Source organism: Varanus komodoensis, unplaced genomic scaffold (genome assembly GCF_004798865.1).
Source record: "Varanus komodoensis strain SLA01 unplaced genomic scaffold, ASM479886v1 scaffold4, whole genome shotgun sequence".
NCBI lineage: Eukaryota > Metazoa > Chordata > Lepidosauria > Squamata > Varanidae > Varanus > Varanus komodoensis.
The window spans coordinates 23,129,611-23,146,237 of NW_025335941.1; the positions used below are offsets into that span (position 1 = coordinate 23,129,611).

General features: G+C 37.5%; 1 protein-coding gene across 1 annotated transcript in view; it reads right to left on the reverse strand.

Annotated features, from left to right (window-relative positions):
- ROBO1 (roundabout guidance receptor 1) overlaps positions 1-16,627 on the reverse strand; it is a 321,775-nt gene that overhangs the window by 75,324 nt on the left and 229,824 nt on the right. The window contains exons 7-9 of the mRNA XM_044441909.1: positions 12,128-12,136; positions 7,247-7,371; positions 325-496 (exon numbers count right to left, since the gene is read on the reverse strand). Coding sequence (XP_044297844.1) covers positions 325-496; positions 7,247-7,371; positions 12,128-12,136 — 306 coding nt within the window. The remainder of the gene's footprint in view (positions 1-324; positions 497-7,246; positions 7,372-12,127; positions 12,137-16,627) is intronic.

Below are 16,627 nucleotides of genomic sequence, written 5' to 3' on the forward strand. Positions count from 1 at the left end.
AACTATGCACAGTATGAAAGGCAAACAAGTTTCAGAATATAGTTTAAGCTGTACATCATGGAAAAATAATGGATTATGATGCTTGAGCATCAGGGGTCAGTCAAATTTTTGGGATCAGTCAAATTTTTCTATCTATGTTCCTCTTTAGTACATACAAACACACTCACCATGAAGCTACAGTCCTGTAAATAATGTAAGGCTTTGCATTTTAATTTTATTCTCACCGTATTTAGTGACAATATATAAATACAAAATCAAATCATCCCACCATTAGAATTACCATACCGTATTAGTAGCTGAAAAACAGAATTGGATATACAGTACCATCAGTAACCTCCAAGTATGCTTTTGTTGTGATGCTTCCTGCAACATTTAAAGTCTGGCAAATATAGTATCCAACATCAGAACGCTGAACATTGGTAATAGTTAGATCACCCGTTTGAGACACAGAAAACCGATTGGAAGACTGAGGAGGCTGGTATGAAAAAAGTAGGTTCTGGAAAATAGAAGAAGTGGAAAATGCAGATTCAGCTATAGTATCCTTCATATAGACATACATTTTAATGTTCCAAACATTTATAATCTTGGCCTTCATTCTCAGTATAACATCCCATTTTTCAGATAGAGCCTGATGCTATGAAATAGGTGAGACTCCACATAGCTAAAGCGAAACATAATTTTGATTTTCCATGAATAAGCTTATCTTGACCTTAATACAACATACTAAGGATTGCAAAGCACAATTCATGCTTACCTGTAAATAAAGTCCATTCAACTGTATTTGTGGTACAGTATCTAAGGATCTGATGTCAGATCAATTGAGCTAGATCTCTCTCTCTCTGAATATAATAGAGAGTTGGTTTTAGGTAGGCTGAGTTGGTTGTGGTGTAGTGGTCAGAATACTGTACTAGGGACCTGAGAGACTTGGTTTCTAGTCCTCACTCAGCTATGAAGCTCACTGGATGACTTTGGGCAGAACCACCATCTCAGCCTCACCTATCTCACAGGGTTGTTATTGTGAGGGTAAAATGGACTACAGGAGGCCTATGCAAGCCGCACTGGGTACCTCACAAGAGGAAAAGAGGTCAGAGGAAACTGCAGTATAATAAAATACAATGTGGTGGTGGTCGTGATGGTGGTGAACATGACAGTGATGGGTGTTCTACCCAATCTAGTGCTGTGTTACTACATATTCCTGGGTTTCTGGTGAAAAACCATCTGCACCAGGATCAATTCTAAACAAGGATGACTCATATAGCAAGGCATGTCTTTGTTACAGCCCATCATATCCACTGGGTATATGTAAACATCAACAAAGCATTACATACCAAAAATGTGATTGTATACATGATGTCACCAGTTACATGCATTCAAAACCAATGAGGTAATAAGAGAGTAAACAATTATAATTTTTAATATATGAAGTCATTATCTTTCTTCTAGCCTATAAAGAAATAATGAAAAAAATGCTTTCAAGTGTATTATTTCTGTATAAAATATTCAGCTTCTACAAGTAGAAGTTTCTGTATTATATTTCCCCATTAAAAAACTCCATCTCTTCTCTTTGCATTGACATGCAATGGTTCCTGGGTCTGAAAGAGGCTTTTGTATAGCAACTTCCACTCCATAAGCCTGTTTGCATGATCAAAATGAGTTACCATGACTTAAATAATTCCTTGTTTTAATCCCTCTCATAACATATACATTGTTGTTTTCCCCTCAAACAAACCATGGTGCCAGGGTTTGGACAACATACCAAGCCACGTGCCGCCAAGTAATTAGCCAGCACATACCAGGGATTAAAATATGCAATCCTGGTTCATTTGATCATGCCAATTGTATGGCAAACCACTTCTGAAACTCACAGACGTTGTAAACAAAATAAGTAAGAGCAGAATGCTCTACTGAATTTGAATAGCTCAAGTATGTCTTTGAACCGCAGCCCTTGCCACCAATTCTACATCTCACAATAAAACCCTCAGAATTACAAGTGAATTTTGCATTTGCCTTAGAAAGCTTTGACTACAGGGTGGTATAGAATTGACATTAATAATGAGTAAGAATAAGAATAAAAGAATAAGAAAAAGAAACTGTGCTATAAACTGACCATAAAAGTTAGAAGCTAACTTCACTTTTAAATGGAATCCAATGCCAGGTTTATGTTTCTGTGCCTATCTGAAAAAAATGTTTAGCATCTTATATTTCACAAAGACATTTAGTGCTTTTTCCTTTCCAAGTACATTTTATATTCTTGAAATTACCAAAACAAACAGGATATACCATCTTGTGTTACACCTTAAGTCCTAACAGATCCTTATCGCTGATATTTTTCTTCTCATTTTCCTACTACACCCTGGCATCTGTTCAACAAAATTGAAGGGGCCAGCTTGATTTAAAATCTCATCTTTATTATTATTAAACATGCACAGCACTTATTCCTAAAACATGTGTTTTGATCAGACAGTTTCTTTAAAAACATCCTGCTTTTGAATCCTGTAGCAGGGGTCAGAGAGGCCTGTATAAAGCCAGGATGTATGTTGTGCTTGTAAAATTTACATAAATCCTCAAAGAAGTATTATACGATGTAATTAGTCTTGTGCTTTTAGAACAAGGATAGGTTGCTTACATGTAATAGTAGTTCTTTGAGTAGTCATATGTGCATTCATATATTTGGGTTCTGTGCCTGTGTAGAACTCCATGTGGAAACATTCTAAAGCTGAAAAGCTTCCAGTGGGAACTTACGCTTCCATTGGACATGCTCAAATGGCCTGCTCATCTCCTTCCCAGTCAACTCAGTTCTGAGAGACCACCACAGAAAGTACACACACAGGTACTGAAGGTAGGGTGGTTAGTGGCCTGTGTGAGTGCACAGGTGACCACTTGAAGTTACAGATACAGAACTTCTCTTCCTTTTCTGTCTTCTCTATGCATTACACATACAGGTCAACAGCCAATTGATTTAAAGACAGATTAAACACAGTACCTTAGGTCATCATGTAGAAAAGGACAGCCCTAGCCATAGGAAAAATCCACATAAGTCCTAATGTTCAATGTGTAGTACCTATACTGATGACCCAGAAAAGCACTTGAGTCCATTGCCAAAGGTAAGATCAGAGGTATACTGGAAGGTTGAAAGCAGACAAAGACACGTTTGGATTGCTTTGGGACCCTATGGTAAGAGCAGGATTTGAAATTAGAGGGTGGAAACAACTTCTTTGAACCCTGAACTGAGGTTTGAATGGGAAGAACCTGATTTAGCAGAATGTGAAGTTTGTCTATTGACTGATTCTTTATTTTATGACTGAATCCCAGTCCTGTTCTCTTGGTTTGTGGTGTGAGTGGAATCTGATGGGGTGTGGGGGTTGCAAATCCAAATAATATTCCCAATTCTATTCCCACTAACAAATACTGGTTTGTTAGCTCTGAAATGATGACTTGCTGTGCTTTGCGTCAAGCCAGTTTGTGGAATTCTGCTATAAGATGGACCACAATGTTTGCATTTTTTAAACTTCTAGTGACATTTGCTCAAATAAACACCCTAAAAAAAACTCACAGGGCCCTAGAGAGATTTTTGCAGAATTGGCTAGTTTGAGCAATTGGCTGATACAAATTGGGTTAGACCCATGTGGTTTTTCAGGTACGAATTTCATTTAACAGTTAAAAAATGTGCAATTCACAGTCTTAGAGATGACTGACTTGGTTGCTTGTGATTAATGAATTGGAAGCATACAGGAAATTAGTCAAGTTCAAATAAGCTGAATTTCTCTGTTTCTGTACTTTCACATCCAGGCCTTTCAAAAGTCCAAGTAAACAGTGTCTTCCAGAATACCCTAGTCCACATGTTTATTGACACTCTCAAGGAATTTCTAAAAGATAGTAAGATAGGACTTACCTTTGAGGAAGCCAAAGTAATTATTTCTCAGCATGGTTTGTCCTTCTATATGCTTACTATTATTATTATAACACTGCATTTCTATCCCACATTTTTTTCTTCTTGTGAGGAACCCAAGGCAGCTTACATAGCTCCATTTTATTCTCACAACAATCTTGTGAAGTAGGTTGGACTGAAAGTCTGTTAATCACCCAGTAAACTTCATAGCCAGGTGGGGACTAGAACCCAAATCTTCTAGTGTTGGCCTGCAGTCCAACACTCTAACTACCAGACCTCACTGGATCTTTATTATCTTTCTTTCTTCAATTACATAGACTCATAATGCTTTCGATCTGTTTTCCAGACCAAACATTAAGCTAACCAGATTGAAATATCCTGGAACCAACCTGGTCTTACATTGGCCATATCTAATCTAGAAACATGTTCAATATTTTTTGTCAGACTATAAATAACTCAAAGATCTGAAGCTGCTTAGGATGTGCTTGGTGATTTATTAATTTTCAATTTGTCAGTACTGAGAACTTCATCTTTTGTTGAAGTTCATTCATCTTCAATCCCTCACACTCTTTCCTAAAAATATCACTGTGATACAGGTTACCTGTTCTCTAAGTTCTGCAATGAAGACAAACAATCAAATAAATAAGTAAATTAGAATCTCCACAATTTCTTATCCTCCTTTAGTACTCCCTTAACTCCACTGTCATCCAATGCACCAAAGGTCTTCTAGCTGGTTTCCTGTTTCTAATATATTTTAAACATTATTTATTTTTGGCATTGATACTGTACTGACATGCCTCGCAAACTGCTTTTTTCCACATACTTTAGTGTCTACTTGCATTTTCTTTGTGCAAGTTCTTGATCCTTTTTTCTTCTCATTTGAGCAAATTTCAATTCTATGAACAAGTTTTCTGCACTCTCTCATATGTATTATCTGTTTAACAGTGAAAAGGTTGATCAAAAGAAAGATCTTCAGTATGCATTCTAGCACCTTAAGTAAGGCTTTCTGATCTTAACCTCCACAGAGTTAAGCATAAGAGTGAAGAACTCTGTGAAGAGTTAAGACACCAGGCATAGTTTTTGATCCAAAGTCTATCATGCGGAAGGACCTATCAGTTTGTTTGCCATCTGGAAGTCTTCATCATATGACATCTTATCTTTTTGTTCTTGGGAAGGTGTTTGTGGAATGCAAGCTACCTTCTCTCACAAGAAATACCAATACCTTGATCTGCAGGCTTGAGAGTTAATTCTGAGAGAGAAGGGCATTGTAGAGTATCATTTTCTCCTCAAAGCTTCTGTCTGCCCTTCTCCACTGAGGTAAAATGTAACATTTTCAGAGAATTGTTCCAAGATGCCTCAGTGAAAATAGCATTAAGATGTGACTGGTGGGACAAGAACTCACATCTTGCCTCCTAAACCATGGAGAGGTTTTCTAGCCACAGAGATCAGTAACCTTGATTATGACTTTTAACATGAGTCCTTAGCAGTTTGAAATAAAGCTGGAAGCATGGGAATTAGCAGCATCCACAATTCAGATTGGAAAACTCAGAAGTAGGTATTTGTGGAGAACTGGTTATTGATGAATTTACATACCCAACACTCTTGCAATCCAAAGATTATGCTCATTGTAGGATCAGCTGTGCTCCATGATTATGACCACTAACTGCCACATCTGGACACAAGGTAGACATGACCACTGAGCAGGTGGAAGCTAACTAGTGCCTTTCTGCATAAAGAGAAACCTCAGGGGGCCACACCAGTGCCAAGATATGGAGGCTTACCCAAGAGACCTTCAGTACTATGCTAGCAAGGGCAGTTGACAGTGCCAGTATCTGTATTACTGATTCTGAACCATTCCTAGCTGTGCAAAGAGTCACAGTACCATGAATATGCCCAAGATGAATAGCTATTAGATCTTTCATCTTCATAGTGATTTCTGATACCATAACACTGAGGAATATCTGGAATATAAGTGATGTGGCAGCTCCTTCTAAATGGAATCACAGTAGAGGTAATCTGCACACTGAAAGTAACAGCAGTCTAGATAACCCAATTAGGCGTACATGAACTGGTAAATGGGAACCTGCCACAGAATAGAGTAGGTTGCTCCTAATCCATATCTGATGCTTGCCATATAGATTTCTTTCTTTTCTCATGCTATGAGGAAGAATAAGTACTTGAAGTTCATCAAGAAGATCAAGGAACATCTTTGCTCCACCTTCTCCAACACCGATATTAGAGTGCAGCATAAAAATGATTGGAGTGATTTGATATGAGAACAGGCACAATACAGGTATTGAAGCCAATACATTAAACTGCCTGCTAGCTGACAGTACTGTTGGCTGCACTGAGACCAAGAGTGCATTGGAGGCTGACCCTAACTTCTTGCTAAGAGCAAATGGTTAACAATGTTCTTTTTAGGCTTCCATGTCTTGCAAGACCCAATGTGGGCTTGTTAAATTCAGGAGGGAAATTATAGGATGTAACTGGACTCAGTACCAAAGGGAGTCAATCCATAGCTGGCAGCACTGACAGTAAGTATATGTCAGTATTGAACGCGCTAGAGATATCTCCATAGTCACCTTTGAAAGTTCAGGAACACCAGGTCTCATCTTATGGTGCACTTAAGATGCTCTGCTAGGTTTGGGAACAATTGGTAAGATTCTGGGTGGTCTGCTGGAGAAATATTTCTTAGTGTCAAAAACTGAAACTTTGTCATGGAGTCTGTAGCCTGAGGAATAGTATCCCAGAGGTACACCCAGTATATGGAAGGACACTGTTAGTATACCTAATAAAGGTGCAGGAGTCAACCCTGTGACGTTTTTCTAAACAGAACAAACAGAATGTCCATCATGCAAAGGAGGAACCTCAAACAATGTGTGTCAAATAAAAATGTAAAACAGAATGGTGGGGGAGACAGAAACAGGAGTTCTGAGAAATATTGTGCCTCAGCTAAATTCATGGAAAGGACGAGCAGAGAACAAGTCATTTGCTGCTACAGTGGTCATTAAAGAATTGACCAAGACCATGTATGGGATATGCTTTTTGAGCATGTGCATTAAATATGGTCGGTTTCCACCAAAAGCTTCGCAGCTTTAGAATGCTTCTGAACATGACTCTTAACAGGTAAAGAACTTCTGTGTGTGACAAAGAGAGTTGTGAAAAATAATAAGCTAGTGTTTGTCAGTCTTGAAGGAAATACACATACATTTTGGAAAGCACCAATGAAGAATAAGCAGGCATCCAACAGGTGTTGCTAGGATATGAGTTCAAGGTAATGTGGGACACTACTAGATATCAATGGTAGTGGTATTATCCAAGACAAGTCAGCAAAATCTAAGAAGAGCTTAGCTTTACCTGACTTCCTTCTCTTCGCCAAAATATGGCTGGTTGAGGATTTCCAGTTGCTTCACACTGGAAAGTAACAGTTCTGCCCAGTGCTGCCACCTGGTCACGAGGTTTCACAACAAAATGTGGTGGCTCTGGAAAGGGAAAAGTACAGCAAAATTACGAGGATTAATTATCAATCCAGATGACAGACTTGCTGCCAGTTGCACAGAATAATTTTTTTTTCCGATACCAAGTGGTCAAATGTGTATACAATATAAATGTCTAATGTATGTATTGATAAAAATGTAATGTATTGATAAAAATTTAATAGAGTTATATCTCTGCAATATTACCACTGTGATTGGGTCTTTTTTGGTTTTTTTTTTTTTCCTGGGGGAGTGGGGTGGGGACATGTTTATAGAAGCAATGCAATACTGCAGCGTATGGAAGAGGTAAGAAAGGTTGAGTGCCGCAGCTGCAGTTGACTAAGTTTCTTTGACAGTGCCTATGCATGCGAAGAGTGATGCTCACTCTTCCTGTTCCATTCCTTATCTTCTTCTCCCGCCATGGCAGATGTAAGGCCTCCCCACAGCTTGACAGTGAAAAGCAAAAGCAGAAAACTTCCAACCTCCAGTCATGCAACTAGACAGCAAAACTTCCATTTTGCAATGCACTGCATCCATGTCCCAGATTTTTTAATAGACAGTTGAAGACACCAAACATTAAACTAGGTAGACTGGACTGGGTTAAAAGAGGACATCAGGCAATGTTTCTTCCTAATGAGGGAATTCTATAGAAAAAGCACATTTTTAATTAAAAAGACCCAGTGTTTGAGTTGAACATAATGCTGGCTTGTATTAGTGTTATTAGCACATCTCCATGTTAAAAGAATGGATTTATAGCTTTTGTTGAAAGCCTTACACAACTTGTTTTGCTTTGTTTTTGTTTCACAAAAATGCAGTGGGTAGAGAAAAATCTCATTTGTAGATGTCATAAAAATTCCCCCATATTCTGTTCTACTAGCTTTTCAGTAAAACCACAAAATGATAGCAAATTCATGGCTTAGATACACAAAAGTCATCATTTTTGATTTACTGTAGTCTGGGAGTCATTTAATAGCTTCCATAAGAGGCTTGATTTTGATATAGGAAAGGATGCTCATTTTTTTCAGTTTAACTCAAAGGCCTCAGAATTGCTACTGTGTAAATTATAACCATTTAAAAATCTTCAGTGCAATTACTGAAGAGGAATGAATTTAAAGCAACAGTGAAGCAGAATTCCTCCTTCATTTACATAAGCAAGGGCATGTTCAAACAAAATATATATGTAAATGAAGGCAAATTCGAAACATCTGTTCATCGTGACATTATAAATACTGCCAGCATTGTCCAAACTGTTTGATTTATACAGACATAAATGGCCACTTCATCTAGCAGTAAATAGAACGTCAAAAATTATGTCAGTTGCATTAAGCCATGGCAGTTGCATGTATTAGGCATAGTGACTGAACCAGAGTAGGGGGTGGGATGTACATTATTTTTAAAAAGTTCTGTTTCGGCCTACTGTCTTTTGAGGAGATAGTTTAAATGAAAGATCTTACTGCTTGCTTTTTTCCAATCTTGAACACTTCCACAATTTGTAAGGCTTAATTTTTCAGACTGCTTTTCTTACTGAGTATCACTGGCAGGTCATATCACACTCACACTTCACATCAGTTGAGTTTAAAAGTATTTATAATCACTTCTTCAAGAGATTTTTTGATACTAAGCATGTTAATCCAGATTGTAGACACTGTGAATGCCAAGCAACTACAGAAGACTTCCTGGATGAAACTAATATTTCTGTATTATGGACCACTTTTCCCCATGCAGTGACATCCTGCAGTTAAACTAGGATGGTATCTATAGGACATATAGGTGGTCTGGAGTTTAGCATCACATAAACAGGTTCTAAGTAGCTCTGAAATCATGGCTTGCTAAAGCAAAATGGTTTCATTACAGTCAGGTCATTGTAAGTGACTTGGTTCTTTGCAGATACCTGAATACTTCTCAAGAAAAGACACAATATTTTAGTATTGTGGTGTAAAAATGTCTAATATTGTGTCTAGTATTGTGTCTAATATAAATGTCTAGTTGTTGTTGTTAGTCACGAAGTTCTGTCCGACCCATCGCGACCCCATGGACAACATTCCTCCAGGCCTTCCTGTCCTCCACCATGCCATGTCCTCCAGGCCTTCCTGTCCTCCACTTAAGCTCACGCCGACTGCTTCAGTGACTCCATCTAGCCACCTCATTCTCTGCCATCTCCTTCTTCTTTTGCCTTCAATTGTTCCCAGCATTTGGGTCTTCTCCAGTGAGTCCTTCCTTCTCATTAGGTGGCCAAAGTATTTGAGTTTCATCTTCAGTATCTGGCCTTCTAAATGTCTAGTATTTTGGTGTAAAAATGTCTAATAGTAAAGCATGTAAGCTTTACTAAAATTATCCACAGTGATTATGTGAAGGAGGACTACCTGTGTTTGTGTTTACTGTTTGTGAGTTTGGTGGTAGGATGTGGATATAAAAAAGCTGTTGAAAGCAGAACCTAACCAGGGCTAAAGTGGTTAATTAATTGCATTTGCTACACGTAAGAGAGGGATCATCTACCTGTCTCAGTTTTCACACATTTGTAGAAACTTTTCCTGAGCAAAAAAGCACCTTTTTCATTCAGTTTTAACACTTAAGATTAAATTACTGCAGCATGTTCGGAGTAATAACAATTTCTCTTTATCTCTGTTCACAGGTATAACTTCTTGTAAAACACAATAAGAGTGAAAGGAGAGGAGAATCCAGTGTTTAACCCGAAATACATTTTAATTATTCAAAAATTTAAAAAATTGAAATTCTTCCTCAAGAGCAACTCTGACCAGTTTTTGTAAAAAGAAACCACAACTGTTAGCCAGGATAATAGCCATGTTAGTTTGCTGCAGCAAACATGAAGTGGTACTTAGTGCCTTTTTTCAAAGCTCTCTGGTTTTCCATACCATTCAAAGCTGTAGAAGATGACTGAACAGTTTTGGTTTTTTTTGTAAGAACCGAGTCAGAAAGTAGACTTTTAATTCAAGCCTTCCCTATATGTTATGCATTTTCTACTTGCCTGCATCAGAACAGACTTGCTCAGTTCACCATACACTTCCACAAATCACCCCTTTGTGACTCTTGATCCTATCAGATCATTTTCTATGCCATGGTGCTATGTCATTTGCTTTTTAAAACAGCGTGAATTCAAACTATGGACTAACAGCCACACAGATTTATTTCTGTCTTGGAGATGATATGTCACAAACACAGTATCAGATCTCTTAAGGCTGGCTTGAGTGTAATTCAAACACCTAAAGTGGTCTTCTTTCCTTATACTATATGGATGCCTTGCATCAAAAGCAGTGAATAACTTGTGGTCCTCCAGATATTTTAGCTACAACTCTCATGATGTTTAACAGGGACAGCCACTTATAAAGAATAATGGGAGTTGTAATCCAAAAGATTGGGGAGGGGGCACCACTTGTCTACCCATGGATCAAAGGAACTTCCATTGATCCATCTCCCTTAAACCATTTCCTGACATTTTTGGTAGCAGAAGAAATTGAATTACTTTAAAGCACAATCTGTTATAGAAACATAACAAAAATGTATCTTACATGTGGAAGGATCTAGAATTTCATATACACCAAACTTCATTCATTTCAAGAAAGAGCACCTTAACTATATTTTTAGATTTCATTCATTTTTAGAATTTGGAATATATTTCCTATCATGGCAATACATCAACCACACAGATTTAAAAGATGAACAAGCTCAAATATTATTAAACTTAAGATACAGACTTAACAGACATATTTATATGCTTCAAACATTAAGGTTCAGTAACTGTTCAAATGACAGCACACTGGATTAAGTATGAAATGCTAATAATAAATTCTTATTTCTTTATTTGCTGTCATTTAATAAACAGGAAGAAAAGACAACAGCTTGGATCTTAAGTTAACTTATCTTAAGTAGATTCACAGAATGTGGTTTTTTTGTGTCTCCCCATCCCCACTGCAGCTGCCTGCACCACAGGGGTTTGAGGGGGATGTTGAAGAAAAGAAGAATTTTGGGTGATTGCTCTTAAGCATCTCATTTTTAGGAGACCCAAAGCTGGAAAGGCTTTCCAGACCTGCAGGTGATGGCATGGGGAAGGATGAAATGGGGAATTTTCTTTCTATTAACTCCGCAAGTCAGTTGACCATAGCCTCCAACCCACTTTTTTTCAGCACCAAATTTGGTGCAGGGATGATAAATCTGAGTAGTCTCTCAAGTCTGTTTTCAGTCTCATCACATATGTTAAACTGTTACTAAAACTTTAGTTGACTTATATACACATGCAGTCAATTACAGTTTGTAACTTTAATTCTGCTATTCTGAACAACTGGCCCTCAGGAAAAGAATGAAAACAATTACTATTTTGTTCACCCAATGGACAGTGAGTTTACAAAATGAAAATACAAGATTCAGAACCAACTTTTGCTTATTTTGAGCAGCCATATATGGAGCATTTTATTACTGTCAAGAATTAGCTTTTTGGATTTCTTAAAACAACAATGAACCAAACAGATAATCAGTTAGAGCCAAAAGAAAGTCTGAAAAATCAGAATTGATATTACAATAATTAAAACAGATGAAAATAAGCAAGCTATTACCTTTGATGCTTGCCACAAAAATTACCCATACTTCACGCAGAATGTGCCCTTTGCAGTCTGTCCATTCAATTACAAGTGAAAGCTGCAAGTTGATTTGTTGGTGGATATGTAATGGTATGGATAGAAAGGGGGAGAGGTGTTCCAGTCACAGGAATAACGATGATTAGAAGATGACGAATAAAATTTCAACTTACCAGATACAACTAAAAACAAAACAAAAAGAACAAAAAACATGGAATAAATAAATTCAAACATAAAATGAAACAAATTAAAATGAATGTGCTTTAATTCCATGCATCACTTTGTGTGATTCTCTTACAGAAAATCAATATACTAACCTTAATAATGTAAGATAATTATTTTAAACCTACATACAATGTAATTATCCAAAAATACAAATACAGCCAGAACACGCAAAAACCAGCATGAGGCAGATGACTTAGTGCACACATTGTTCTTCTTAGCTGTAGAGAATGCTCAGTTTTAAATCTTGCAATGTAAGGCATGAAGAATGATGGAGATACAAGAGATGAACTACAGTGTGAAAAAGATTGGTCTTCCTGCTGAGCAGAGTGATGGGATTATATTCAGCTTTGTGCCACCCCCCAGCCTTCTGTAACATGTCAAGTGATTGTCCATTACATACTACACACTGGGAAGCAGAATGAAAATGTAGTATAATTTCCCATTTGTTACCTAATCTGTGAGTAATTTTCAAAATCACTGCCAGTGTTCAAGGTGATTATGCTCCCTCCGAGCAAGAAGGGATGAGCGGCTGCTCAATATATCTAGACAGAATTGGTAAGGTACAACATAGCCTGCTTTGCTGGGCAGGCCAAGCCTTCTATCCATTTTTTTCCATTTGATGAGGCAAGATTGTTCTCCCCCACAACACATGCATTTTTCTGAACAAAGGGCACTTCTGTATGGGTGAATATTAATACAGAGAACAGAAAAATAAATCCTTCCTCACCCACTCTTTGTGAAGACAAGGGAAAGGAGTACAATTCCTGACGGTGTCTCTCTCAGGTACTTTCTGTTTAGAAGTGTCCATGCCTACATGACTTATGTCTCAGGTACCCAGAGGAAGCCTGCTGCTATATTAAGCTGTCCTATGCTATGTTCACCTGCCAATATCTTCCACTGGGTGAGACCAATGAGAGGAAAGTTTTAATTGTGGTGCCCCAGGCTCACATGGCATCTCAGGCGGCCTATAATCTCCATAAAAGATTATTTTATTTCCCCAGTCTTTAAAATTAAAAAAATCTTTAAAAATATTTTGAACTAGTTTTAATGTTGCTTTTAACAGCTTTTGTTGCATTTAATTATTTTACTTTATATTTATTCTATCCTGGAAACTAATGTAATATGCACATCCATTAAATGAATCAATGCATGGAGAGGTACAGGTGTAAGCTGCTTTTTGATGTCTTTGCCTAATGTGCATATGACAAACCTTTGAGTATTAACATCACTATCATTACTGTTTCCAGTGGCTGCAGTGTCCTGTTCAGATACTTCTTTCCTAAAGGAGACACATACGTTTTCAGAACATGAATTTCGTTAGGAAATTGATGTGGGGTGGGATGGGGAAAAGTGCATTTTGCAAATCACTGTATGAGAAAATAGGAGGTGGATACTACAGCAGGCCACTTCAAGGTCTCAAAGTTGCTACACTGCCCCTTTTTAGCATTGATAGGAATCTATGTATAATCTAGAATTTTCCCTTGCAGCAGTGAATCCAAACCTGATATAGGTGATAGGCTTCCACTGAATCAGTGATTCCTCCTCTCCTTCACCAGCAGACACTCCTCTGGTGGTGGTTGGAACTCTTTCTAGGTAGATGAAAAGCTACTCCTACGAGAAAGCCACCAAAGTCTCTCCATTGCCTGGAGAGGCACGAGATGTCAACCAGGATCTGTTTTATTAAAATTCCCTTTTGTTGTGGCTAACAGCAAGGAAATCATTTAAAAAGTGTTTAAGGGAAGGGGGGAAGGGGGAGGGGAGAAAATTCTCACTTTCTGACTGGCCAGGACAGGAGGCTTTACCCCTTTGCTCATGTTTAAGATTGCTCTGTTACTGATTCAGTATATTGTTACTGCTTTATTTACTACAAGATTTTAATCTAATTCAAAATCAGAGTTTCATAAATGTCACTGTTAAAAGTAATGCCATAATGTTACACTATGTTTCAAAATGCTACTGAAATCCTAGAATCCCCAATCTAGGATACTATCCCAATGTTTGAACTACAACACCAAGAACTTCTGAGCATTGGCCATGGGAGTTGAAGTCTGCAAGGCACCACGTAGCAAAAAGCTTCTATTAGCAACAATGTACATAAAAGAATTACAAAAATCACCACTCTCTCAAAAATGTTGTCATTGTGCTACATCTTTGTCATGGGCATGTTATTTTTTAACAAAACAATAATTTCAATACATAAGTAATTGTACAGAAAACTATTACATAAGTTTTTACTCATAAATGCTAAGAGGCAAAGCATTCAAATGTAAGAGATGTTCTACAAATCTTTAGTCTCATTTTTTAGAGATTAAAAATAACTACTGTTAGGCATGAGAAGACCTTCATAATTAGCTGGTAAACACCTGCAGTATGTTACTCTCCAGTATAACACACTAAAAAAGGAGTAATAATATTCCACCTGTCAAAATTCATTAGGCAGGAGACACATGAGTTTCAGTTCAAGTAAATGCCTCATAGCAGAAGCAGTTGCAGGTGTGCAACAAAAATAAAATGGACATGCCAGGCAATGATCATGCCACTTCTCCTAAACCTTGAAGCATTCAGCTACTGTAAATCAGTGTTTAAGAGAACCCGATGTTAAGCATACAAAGCAAGTTGTATGCATTCGGATGCATTTATTGCATAATATTGCAGAGAATCAGAAAGGACAGGGTCTAAGGATGGCATCCTGACAAGATTAAGACCAACTAATACAATACAAGTCAATGCTAGATTTAATTGTAGCACTCCAATGCAGTACTATGCTGAGAAGTAGGATACAAATGGTATTATTAGAAAGATATAGAAGTGCCAAATCTAGTAAGAATTTGGACTGGACATACATACATAAAGAACTGTTTGTTTGCATATGACTCTGTTCAGCAACTGAGGTCAAGCCAGTCAGCTAACTGTGCCAACTATTTTAAAGGTTTGGCCAGCAGTTGTTACAAAGTATATTTTTTATTGGTTTGTTTTGTTTGCAACATCTAGATTACAGAGGCTGTGCAAAACCATGCCTTTTCTGTCAGACAATACACTAATTTTATCTTCGAGGCTGGTATTTAGTTGGTGGACTAGATTAGGAGGTAGGATTGCATCTTTTTTCTCATTTACGGCATAGTGGGCTACAAGTGCAATGGAATTGTTTGCTGCACTCTTCCATCCTGGTTCTTGTAGACAACTTATCTCACCATCTTCACCTACATCTTGGTCCTGTTTGCTGCCAGATAAATATATAGTCTTATGTGCAGGAAGAGTACATTCTATTACAATCTGTTCAACCACTAGTATGACAGGTTGCTAATAAGAAGTGCATTTTTAAATTGTGTGATATCTCTGGGATATAGGAGTACTCAGAGAGATTTGGAAAGGAGCAACATTTGGAAGGTTTCTTTGAAAGCTTCTCAGCAGGTCAGAGAGATGTTCCCATTCTCATCCATTTCTCCAGAATCCAGAAAAACTTTAATACAAAGACAGACTAATCCCAAATTTACTCCTTCTGCATATCCTGGATAAGATATAGAACTCTAACTCAATTGCGTCATGAAACCTGAACATGTCACAACTTTGCAAGCTTCCCATGGTTAATTGCTTACTGGCTCAAAGTTAGGAGAGAACAGGGCACCCTGGGGAATAAAATACCACCTGGTGGGAAAGCTGTGCTGCCCTCATTTCCCCCACAAATGGTCAAAAGGCTCAACTTTTCTAGCCTTAGTAATGAGGGGAGAGGACTTTTGGCTCAGACTTAATTATGAGTGCATGTACATAGAATCAGACTCTCATGTTCCCATGGGGGATTGTGTTCTTTCACGTTCTCTCACTTTTCCCTCAAACAATAGACTCACCAAACAGGAAAAAAAATAGAAACCTGATATTTCGGCAGCTAGGCAAAATGTGTTTTCCCCGCTGAAGGTGCTATCTATTCATTGAAAAATTTTATTCAATGAACTTTCATTTAAGTATGTGTGATAAATGAAATTGTCCTATAATTTTCTGATTATATGTTGTAAAATACTATCCACTCCAGACAACTTAAGGTGGTTTCTTTTATTGATGAAGGACTTGCATGTTCAAGTCTTCTACATGCATAAAAGACTATCTGTCAGATTTTAGGAAAGCAACTATCATATTTGGCATACTTGCAATTTTACCTAGCAGAATGTAATGTTTATGTTTCTGAATTGCTCATGCAGCAGTTTGTCTCCCTGAAGATGCATGCTGTATGTAGTCTTTATATTCCATTACATTTAGTATTCTTTCACAAATGACCATACAATAAGTCATAGGACATAGTCGGTGTAGAAAACTAAGGGCTAATTTCTTGAGATGTTTTTGAATCTACTATAAGATTTATATTGTGCTGAAGGTATGCTATTTTTCTGGCATCAGATGATTAGCCTTGCATGTTGTTACCTATCTACAGTATGAATTCAGATTCATATATTAAT